The following is a 10,967-nucleotide window of genomic DNA, read 5'->3' on the forward strand; positions in this document are numbered from 1 at the left end:
TATATGTTCTTGAATTTAACCAAAATTAAAAGCATACTCCAATCAGATTCACGAATTTTGCAACTGTTGTAAAATTCGTGAATCTGATTGGAGTATGCTTTTAATTTTGGTTAAATTCAAGAACATATACCAATCAGATTCACGAATTTTACAACAATTGCAAAGCAGCTTTCTCTACTGAACGCAGCCATTCTATCCTTGTTGTATATCTAAGAAAAGATAAAGATAGAAGAACGCGGTAGCGTTGGTAGCGTACTCCCCGAACGCACCTTTAAGGCTGGTTTATGATGGCCGTAATCCGTTAACTTATACCAGAACCGTAAAAAATTGACCAATCATAGTCGATTATTCTTCTATAATTCGACTATGATTGGTCAATTTTTTACGGTTCCGGCATAAGTTAACGGATTACGGCCATCATAAACCGGCTTTTAATCTAACCCAAGATTCAACCTTTTTCATCTGACATTCATTATGATCCAATCATGGACGTAAGAATACATGGACGGAGCGAAAGGTACGATTATAGACGAGGGGCTGTGAAACCCAAGGGGTAAGCGTCCATCGTCGCGGCCATGTTGGTATCAGAATTTTGTATCTATTGCTGTGTATAAAAACAGCAACCGTCGCCATTATGGTGTGTCAACTTCATTACATATAATCATTCCCCTCACCCCTTGGGTGTCACCCCCGCAACAATTCGCCCGTTCATGCATTCTTACGTCCATGATTTTCTCTTTATGCTCTTTCCTAGTATTCTTTATTCTATGGCTGCGAATTCACAAGATTTTCTTCTCGACAGAAAACCTTCTACGCATGCGTAGAGTGACGTGCAATCTGCTATTGGATATCGTATCGCCTGCGCAGAAGGCTTCTTGCAGATAAAATCTCACGACTCGCAGCACTAGATCTCTAGTCTCGACTGAGCTCAACACTAATCGTCGTTAAGTCCTATCGTGTGTACGAGTACTGAGTTTCGTAAGTAAAGTTCGGCCTAACCGCCGTTATGTTAAAACGTAAACGTAATGTTCACGTTACGAACACGTTCGGACCTGATTTTTTTGGAATTCGTACTTCGGTACCTTGGATGAAAAGACAATAAATATAAGTTTAAGGGCCGGTTTTTCTAACCTCTTGCTAAGCTAACGATTAACTCATACGTCTGTCTTTGTTTCTCCTTCAAATTAGGTAGAAACAAACAAGATTTAACTAATAGTAAAATATTAATGGCACATAAGGAGCTGGCACGGATGTCTTAGTGCTATTAAATACTAATATAACTTTAATATTAATATGATTGTGGGAGGATCCTCCGTTAATTAAGCATCCCCATGCCAGCTCCTTATGTGCCATTAATATTTCACTATTAGTTAACTCTATCAAGGAGCGTTCTATTATTTTGGTTTATTTATAAGATTCAACTGTTAGTTAGCTTAACAAGAGGTTGGATAAACCGATCCTAAGTATAAGTAAAATAATAATAATAATAAAAAGAAGAGTTTCGTAGATTATTAAAATATATTCACAGTTAAGTATGGATGACGAAGATGAGACCTACAAACTGTGGCGCATTCGCAAAACAATAATGCAATTGTGCCATGATCGGGGATATCTCGTCACGCAAGACGAATTAGACCAAACCATAGAACAATTTAAAGAACATTACGGAGACAAACCCAGCGAGAAAAGACCAGCTAGAAGCGAACTTATTGTTCTCGTTGCGCACAATGACGATCCCACAGATCAGTTATTCGTCTTCTTCCCCGATGAACCAAAAATTGGTATTAAAACCATCAAGACTTATTGTCAGCGTATGCAAGAAGAGAAGATCCATAGGTTGGTTTTGTACACAACAGTATTATATCATTATATCTATTATAATTATTTTGTAACATCTTGTTATATATTAGATTTGGTTTCTGGGTTTCAGCCGCGTGGATTCTTCTTTGATTCCAACGTTCCTCCTTGATGAAGCGGACTGAAATGTTCGCGAAACATCGGAATTAGACAAAGAAAAATCCACGCGACTCAAACCTGGAAACCAAATCTAATATTTATGGACACCACAAAAGCCTGAAATATCAAATCTTGTTATATACTTTGATTATAATCATATATGTAAGACTATATACAGCGCAATGTTATATATAGTAGATATTAACATTGTCTCCTACTAAGATTTACGATTGAATATAATACTTCATTGATATAATTAACTCTCTGCTGACAACGTGAAGTTGTGGAACATATCCAGCAATGTGTGTTTAGGGTTGGATCTGACCCCAATGTTGTCCCAGCAGAGAGTTAACATTCTTGTTAATTATATCATGGATTTATATCCTTAGATATTCAATCAGTCATAGATAATTATAAATTGTCAATTAGCATTACTCAACTCAGTCTCAACATCTATGAAAATATAAAACATTATTCATGATTTATTACAGAGCAATCATTGTAGTTCAACAAGGTATGACCCCATCGGCTAAGCAATCACTAACAGACATGGCACCAAAATATATATTAGAGCAGTTCTTAGAATCAGAGCTACTGATCAACATCACTGAGCATGAGCTGGTACCTGAACACATTGTCCTGACCCCAGATGAAAAAGAAGAATTATTAACTAGGTACAAATTGAAGGAAAATCAGCTTATGCGAATACAAGCCGGTGATCCAGTAGCGCGATATTTTGGACTAAAAAGAGGGCAAGTGGTAAAGATCATCAGGCCATCGGAAACTGCTGGTAGATACATATCTTACAGACTAGTCTGTTAATAAGAAAATAAAGAAAAATTATATTAAAAACAGATGACATTTTGTATATATGATGACTTTTTGTACATATTGAGAGAAAATAAAAATGAAAGACGCTCTAATTCGAAATTGTTGCCATTTATTGTACCAGCATGTTTTATATAGCAATAATCGTCGCAGTCAATGTTGTACCATTGTTCTATATAGTAGAATTGCATTTTACGATGATATTTCTACATTAGAAACCATCTGGCACCAGATATTAAATGTTGCATGATCAGCAGTTTTGTGAATAATGATTCTCGTTTCGGCACGCCTTGTATATTGATTACTTCTCCTGATAATTGTACCTTAAATGCACTTGTACGGCGTATACACACATGTATATACGTATCTCGTTCGCGTATCTTGACTCGTGTATTTGCAGTCGATTAATATGTAACTTAAGACTACGGAAACGACAATCGTATAAAAGATCGCGACTCGCGATCATCTGTTTTGGGCGAAAACATTCATTTCATTATTCTTTATTATTATCATTATTAGTATCATTATTACTAATATTACTATATATTGCTTGGTCCAAAAGTATCGTGTGCTATACAGTGTTCTCAAGGTATATTAGTAGCAGGACTTTCTTCTCGAAGCAATTAATTTGGTTAATTCACTAATTATTAATTGTTCGTTAAATCTCAAAAGAATTCCACTGATAATGGATACACGTATCTTTCAATAATTTCGTTTGATTTTGGGATACGTTTTCAAATTACGATGTAGTCTTTCTTCTCTTTTACCCGTTTTTTTGTTTTCTTTTTTTTAATACTGTTTAATTTGCACGCGAGAGGAAATTTAATCGAAGGCATAATTAGACAACAGCAGTCTATCAACGTGATTAAATGAGCAACAGTCGCAAAACTCAAGTCCTTTGACTCCTCAAAGGTACAAGCAATTCTTACATTCATAGATACTTAGATCATTAAAATACTTAAACATTCTCGAGAGAGAGATAGAAGAGGAGAAAGTTTCTCTCTCGAGAGAGTCCCAATCCTACTACACAATTAGATATCCGAATCTAATATTTTATCATACTGTTTCGATCCTAATGTATATAGGGAAAAAACGTCGAGAATCGTTAGCAAGCCGGCGAAACGACAATATTGATCGTAAGACGCGTTCTCTCTACATCGAAATAGGACTTTCCGCGTCATCGCGTTTATCGCGGTCGGTTGATAAAGCTAAAAGCGTACATTAGCAGGAAGTTTCTCGAACACGACTATCGGCAACGTGTGCAAATGAGCGACGGGCCAACCGGTATCGCTCATTATTCGACAAGATAAAACTGTTGTCGCTGCTAGTAGAGTGCGTTATCCTGCGACGTTATCTAGAGGAGTTATCGTCGTTGGGCGCAAGTAAACAAAGCACACGAAACGGCTATATATAATTAATATAATATATTGTTATTAATAAAATGTAACATAACGCATTAATAGTCATAATAATAACCATAAAAGATAATAATATTAATAATTACACAATAATAGGCTATGAAGAACGTTTCGTGATTTACGCAGTAAGTAAAGGAAAAGTTCGTCGAAAAGAATTATTAAAAAAAAAGGGAGAGACAAGAAAACAAAAGATGAAATAATATACATTCGGTTATCCTCAAACGCGATTCCGAAGTTTGATTCGAGGATCGCGCGAGACCCTTAGATCCCTGTGGGTATCTGTAAACTCTTAGATAACTCTAGATAAAGGATCATTATAGATCGTTAAAGTTCTATAAATGCTTGAATCCTTAGATCCTTTAGGCATCTTTTAGGCATCCTTAGATCCCATAGACATTCGCGACATTCATAGATCCTTGGACCCTTGCGGATAGCATTAAGAGATCCTAGGATCCTCGAACATCGCCAGACATCTCTAGATCACATAGACGTCCTTAATATCCCAAGGTGTCATTATATCTTCATTAATTGTTCTCAGATGTTTCGATGTGATGTCGATGACGGTGTTGAGATTTTCACCTTCTTTTCCTTTCTTTGTTTAAATAAACGCGACATTCATCCTTCTTAATATCGGAGGATTTTGGTCTTGGAATATGAACAATTCGCACGTTTACTCGATTGTTTACTTGTAGAAGACTTTTCGGCGAGACCACCAGTATACTCTGGTGGCCCATTCGATGGGTGAGGTTTGTAAAATATTGTTTATGAAATCCGCGGCGACTCGTATCTTATAGATGATAGTAGTAGGATAAACCGGCCGTTGTTCCCAACAACTACCTCTGCCCTTTGAGGCCTGAAACATTATATTAATAATTAAATTAAAGCATGATATACAAGAATGATTAAATTCAAAAGGATGTTAAAATGTAGAGCAAGAAAATGAAAATAATTTAATACATAGAATAATTATCAGATGCATTAAAGTGTGTGTCTTTACCTAGGAGTGATATGGCGTCACATAGGTAGATGGGAACAGCCCTCGTCTATTTCCGATTTCTCCATTCCACCAATGCTGATCTGAGCGATCTGTGACAGTGATAACGTCTCCTCGTCGAAACTCTAACTCGCCGGCTTCTTGCGGTGTGAAATCGTACAGTGCTTGTACCAGACACTAAAAGTCACAAAACATTATTTTCTATCAATAATAAATATATAAAATGTTAGTAAAAAATATAATAATTAAGAATATTATTTTCTTTGATATATTTAAATATTTTCTTTTTTGCATAAATTAATATAGTTAAAGAGTATAAAAAGCTAATTTTTTTTGTAATCAATTCTTACCTCTTCTGGAACCATGTCACGCAACTTAACGTCCTGTGAGCGAGAAACAGATGCTGAGCGGTGGTACTCCACCAGTTCATTGAGACTGTTGAATTTAACAACCCATAGGAAGAACTTGCCTTGTGCGTCTCTTAATACTTTAAAATGTTGCACACCATCGGAACACCTGTCGATTTAATCAAACGATTTTAATTCTTACTCTTTTCTAACTATCATTAATATTAATGACTAACTATTGCAAACTGTCCTAATTACATGAATATTTAGTTTTGAGATGAAAATTTTTGGAGTTATTGTTTATACTATTAAAATACTCACTTTACAGATAAGGAGAAATCACCAGGAGAGCTTTCACTAATTCTGATCAGAAAGGCGCCTTCATGCTTGTTCAACAACAATCTTTCAGCATCAGCTCTAGTTATCCTTCCATAGTACCAACTGTAATGAGCAAGAAACAAAATATTTTTGTACAAGGAACTTGCATATGTATGAAAGTATATTTTATTTAAAGAAATTTAGAGAGTATAATCTTTTTACACACACACACACACACACCCACACACACACACACCAGAGGTATTACATTTGTTATCAGATTACAACATGTTCTTATATTAGCATATAATATATATGTATTCGTATTCAAATATTAGCATATAATATATACGTACTCGTGACTTTTCATCTCAATGTAATTACTTGGTATAAGTCCTTCTTTCGAGTCTAGTTCAGCTTTATACCAGTTCATGTCATCTTCCATATTCAAGATCTGAAACATTACACATTGTACATATATAGAGAGTAAAATAGAGAATGTAAATTTATAAAAACACATCATTATAAGTTAATAGTATCCTTGTTCTTTCTAAGCTTGAATGACTCAGTGGATCTTTGGATTGTAATAAAACATCCATTTGTTTAAGCTATGACCAGATATACTTAAGTATCTAAAGATATGCAAATATCCTCAATATGATTTCATTGGAAAATGTACATATCGCTTCCATCTTCTCATTCAATTTCTTAAAAACAAACTAATTACACTTCTAGACTTTATTTTTTCCACTTTCTATTTCCAAGGTCTACGAACATGCTAATCATGTTCATCTTAAATAACAGAAAGTGTATTTGAAATGCGAACAATGCAAGTGTAACCAAAAGCAACACAGATCCGACTGTAGCGTTTATTTCACAGTTTCGTTTCACGCGATAAATATACATAAACACGCATCTCGCACGTTCGTGTCAGATGCAACAGCTAGCTCTCTGCCAGCGAAAACCGATCGGCAGTAGCGTGTAGACGCATCTATTTACACGATACAATTGAGCTTCGCGACAAGTGCATCGTTCGCTGCGTGGCGTCTAGCCGCGACCAGCGGACGGACGATAGAAGTTTCGAGATCGGTCGAGATCCCGTGACCGCGGGGCGACGCGACGCGATGCGACGCGCTTCGCCGTTGGAGTCGGCTGTGCGAGTCATCCAGCTAGCTCCCTGAGCATCAGGTGACTCCCTGTGATCTACCAACCTTCAGGATCTGACATCTGCGGAAGCTGAGCTCGTCCTCGGCAGTCGCCGTGAAGTCGTGCTTCGCTATCGCCTCCATTCTTCTCCGACACGTCCAAGACGTCGGGGAAAGAGATAGACGAGTAGCCGCTGCTGGAGGTGGGAGTGAGAGGGCGCTCGCTATACGTTCCGCACGAGACGGAGCACCGTCCCGGTACGAACGAGACAACGGTAGATAGGTAGGTAGGTAGGTAGGTAGGTGAGGAAGGTACAGCAGTTTTGAAGGAAGTGAAGAAGGGGAGGAGGATAGAGGAAAAGAAAGAGAGAGACGGAGGATACACTCGCTGTGCCGTACGCACGCGAAGCAACGGGTATCGGTCTTATGAGCAGAGTATCGAGGTGCTGTGTGAAACACACGTTATAGAAAGAGAAAGAACGATACAAAAGCGTCTTGTTAGAGGGAACGAGAGAGCGACGCGAAACTTGTTAGAGGGAGCGGGAGGGCCACAGCACAAAGCACAGGAAGGGGAGCGACACTATACGTAGTGTATATGAGATGCACAACGCGCTATATTAAGTGCGTGTAAGAAAGAACGAGAGGAGATGGAGAAAGAGAGAGCGGGAACAAGAGACAATGTTGTTCTCTCGAGTCACGGTAACGCACGAAAGTCGAGAAACGTGCTGCTGTATCGAGTCCTCCCCGCGACGGCACTCTTGGTCTTTTGTCCTGACGCCGAGCGGGTGGTGTCGGCCGAAGGACGACACAGGATATTGTACTCGCGCGTCTACGTGTGTGTAGTATACGTGTGTACAGGATACGGATCCTGGACACGTAAGAGGGTACCGATGCACGCACGCATACACCACGCACAGCTCTTGACGGATCTTTCGATGCGCCAGCTGCGGTTACAATCTCAACATCGTATTTTTCCTTTCCACTGCGATCACACGCGAAATGAACACGGCGAGCTGTCAAAGGCGATCGTACACAGCCTTACACAAGTCCATCACTGCTTATCAGACATTACACTTGCCGTTCGGATCGGCTCGGTCTTACTCGCCATTGCTCGTGCCACCATTCGCCACCTGCGTGAAGGACCATCGCGCACTGCATGACGTCATGCTACGTCGATCGCCATGACTGAAGTGTGCAAGGTGTAGCAGTTCGAAAACGCGATAACGCTTAGGAACGAAGTAATCACACGTTGTGGCCGTTTTATTCTTGCTTTTCTGGAGACGTCTTCATTTCTTTGCACATGTGCGCATTTATCTCTAATATACGTGACGTAAACAAGTAAGTAATGACCTGGAAGAAAAAAGCATTACATATTGAGTGTCTGACATCGGACGCGGAGTAGATTCTACTGCGTGCAGAAACGATCGTACTTGCCAGCTAACCAACGACTAGAATATTGAGACCAGAATTTTTCGTTATCAGTAATTTATTAGCAGGAAAATCAGAGTGCATTTTGCCCTGCGGGACATTCAGTTGCAAAGAAGCATTCCTGTAACGTTTTATCGACGTTTGAAATTACCGCGGTCGTTCGTCGGTAACGGGACTACGGCGCTACGCGACGTGCGCGCGACGGGTAGCGCCTCTCGCGGCAGCGCCGCGGACCAACGTTGCGGTTGGCGCGCGCGCGAGGCGCTCGTGACGCAGAGCGACGTCAGACGATCAGCTGTACGCGTCGCGGCTACGTTTGTCGCGCGCGAGTGAGGTGTGTTTGTGTGCGCCGCAACAGCCCGTATTGTTGTTTGTCATCGCGCGTGAGTCTCCGGAATCCGCGGTATCGTCGCGTCGCGCGGCACGCATCGCAGTGAGAACATTACGCTCACGACGACCGTCGTCGCGGGCGCGGGGCCGATTGCACGGCGCGGACGGGCGGGGACGAATCGGCCGCTGCGGTGTATTTCGACGGGCAGCGGGGCATGACGGGAACAGGTGACAATCGAGCCGCGCCATGTTAGATTTCACGGGATCGCGAAACGCGCGCCGCTGCCGCCGCCGCTGCTGCTGCCGCCGCCGCCGCTGCCGCCGCTGCTGCTGCTGCTGCTGTTGCTGCCGCCGCTGCTGCTGCTGCTACTACTACCGCTAACTACTACCGTGGTGGCCAGTACCGTGTGGAAAGAGAAAGGGAAGGAGGAGATTTACACTTTGTTTTCTCGGCTCTCGCGCGCGCAGCTTTCCTCTCCTCTCACGACGGTGATCCATCCGAAAATCATCCAAGCTGGATAGGTTACCCGAGTATCTCCGCGATACCGTGGACTGGTTTATGGGGTAAGTCCTGATCTTTCACTGTTACACCAAGTGAATTGCGGCGGCTCGTACGACTACACCTGGTGATCCGCGCGTGCTGTCCAACGCTCTCGCGATATCGCGAGCCCCGTGTCCGAGCTGATCTCTCCGGCGTTGGAGAGGTTAACTTCCAACGCATCAACCTATGTTCTTGCGGCCGAGCGAGCGAGCGAGCGAGCGAGCGAGCGCGTTCTCGTCCTCGTCCTCGTCCTCGTCTTCGTCCTGCTCGCTCACTCGCTCACCCGCGCGCGCCGTAGCTCGCCTTTTCACCGTGGAGAAAGTAACTAAGAGAGAGAGAGAGAAAGAGGGAGAAAGAGAGAAAGAGAGACTCGCTGTCGACCATCTCCGCCGGATTCTCAGAGCACCGCGAACGTCTTCGTCATCGTCGGTCGCGGAGTGACGCGTGCACCAACACAGCGTTGAAAAACCCACACGTACAGGCGCTACGTTTACCTGTAGACTCACCGGTCGGTCTAAAGTCAATCTTTTCTCAACGAACATTCGATCGGGCATTACCTTGCTGTGCGCCGGAATTTTCCATGCCAATTTCACGCTCGAATTTTTGACGACTTGGCGATCAGATTTTCATGTCATTGACGTGAAAGGATAACGCGTTCGATGTTGGTTCGCAAGTTGTTTATTTTCAGTCGAAGGTCTTCCCGGATTTCGTTTATAAGAAGAAAATTTCTTCTCACGTTTTTCTCAACAGCGACGCTTGTGTGTGTATGTGTGTTTTTTCAACGTTCTCTCATGCAGCGTTCAGTGTACCGTTTTTGTTTCTTGTTTATCCGCTCAGCCGCGCGATTGTTGTTCGCCTTTCCACTTTAAGGTCAGGCGCGAGCAGACAGGCGCGATTTAAATAAGTCTGACCAGCGATTGTCTTTTTTCTTCCCCCGTCACACTCGGATGTCTCATCGAAGAAACGATTTAAAAGACGGACTCGCTTCGATGAGCTTTCCTCGGCGAAAGAGAGAGAGAGAGATCTCAACGCCGACAACAATGTCGTCGTCGCCGTTGTCGTTCTATGATATTCAATCTTCGTGCGCGAAGAATCGTCGTTAATTCAGCTTCGGCAATAAGAATGATAATGAAATGTGACTTCCCTTTGGCGCACCTCGTTCAGACGGGATCTTAATTGTAGATTCGATGTAAATTGAAGTGGAGAAAAACTCACGACGCGTGCGAGAAAGAGTGACGCTCGACCCGATTTCTTTTCGCGAGGGGAAAAAAAAGAAATACCCCAAACTCCCCGAGGAATCTGCGGTTGATCGCGTCGTCGTTGTCGCGGCGAACAGTCCATGTGCGACAGTGACACCACCAATCGATTGTTTATTTCGGTTAGGACGCAATAAAGAGGACCCGTGTAATAACGATTTTTCATTAGATTCATTCGGTAATGGGAGAGAGAATTCCCGCGAAGTCGGGAACTTCTATTTTCATACATTGCGCCGCGTATATAGGCTAGCCCAATAAATGAGTCACGCTGACGCGTCGTCGATCGAACGTTTTCCGGTATAACGGTGAGACAACTCGTGGACCCGTTTATAATATGGATAGAGAGAGAGAGAGAGAGAGAGAGAGAGAGAGAGAGAGAGAGAGAGAGAGAGAGAGAGAGAGAGAG

General features: G+C 42.1%; 3 protein-coding genes across 3 annotated transcripts in view; 2 read left to right on the plus strand and 1 right to left on the minus strand.

Moving 5' to 3' along the window:
• The first annotated feature begins 818 nt into the window (after positions 1 to 818).
• On the plus strand, positions 819 to 2,879 carry LOC116842842 (DNA-directed RNA polymerases I, II, and III subunit RPABC1). The gene is made up of 3 exons (XM_032812591.1): positions 819 to 978; positions 1,529 to 1,836; positions 2,448 to 2,879. The coding sequence occupies exons 2-3, from the start codon at positions 1,535 to 1,537 to the stop codon at positions 2,776 to 2,778; spliced, it is 633 nt and encodes a 210-aa protein (XP_032668482.1). The 5' UTR covers positions 819 to 978; positions 1,529 to 1,534; the 3' UTR covers positions 2,779 to 2,879.
• Positions 2,880 to 4,189: 1,310 nt separating this feature from the next.
• LOC116842841 (protein enhancer of sevenless 2B) lies at positions 4,190 to 8,136 on the minus strand. The gene is made up of 6 exons (XM_032812590.1): positions 7,073 to 8,136; positions 6,218 to 6,315; positions 5,865 to 5,984; positions 5,547 to 5,712; positions 5,200 to 5,373; positions 4,190 to 5,055 (listed from the first exon to the last, which is right to left on the minus strand). Exons 1-5 carry the CDS (start codon positions 7,148 to 7,150, stop codon positions 5,200 to 5,202), a joined length of 636 nt encoding a protein of 211 aa, XP_032668481.1. The 5' UTR covers positions 7,151 to 8,136; the 3' UTR covers positions 4,190 to 5,055.
• A 568-nt stretch (positions 8,137 to 8,704) lies between these two features.
• LOC116842838 (MOB kinase activator-like 2) overlaps positions 8,705 to 10,967 on the plus strand; it is a 39,030-nt gene continuing 36,767 nt past the window's right edge. The window contains exon 1 of the mRNA XM_032812586.1: positions 8,705 to 9,328. Coding sequence (XP_032668477.1) covers positions 9,324 to 9,328 — 5 coding nt within the window. The 5' untranslated portion in view covers positions 8,705 to 9,323. The remainder of the gene's footprint in view (positions 9,329 to 10,967) is intronic.

The sequence above is a fragment of the Odontomachus brunneus genome, unplaced genomic scaffold (assembly GCF_010583005.1).
Source record: "Odontomachus brunneus isolate Ranch 3 - 2012 unplaced genomic scaffold, Obru_v1 Obru_scaffold_027, whole genome shotgun sequence".
Taxonomy (NCBI): domain Eukaryota; kingdom Metazoa; phylum Arthropoda; class Insecta; order Hymenoptera; family Formicidae; genus Odontomachus; species Odontomachus brunneus.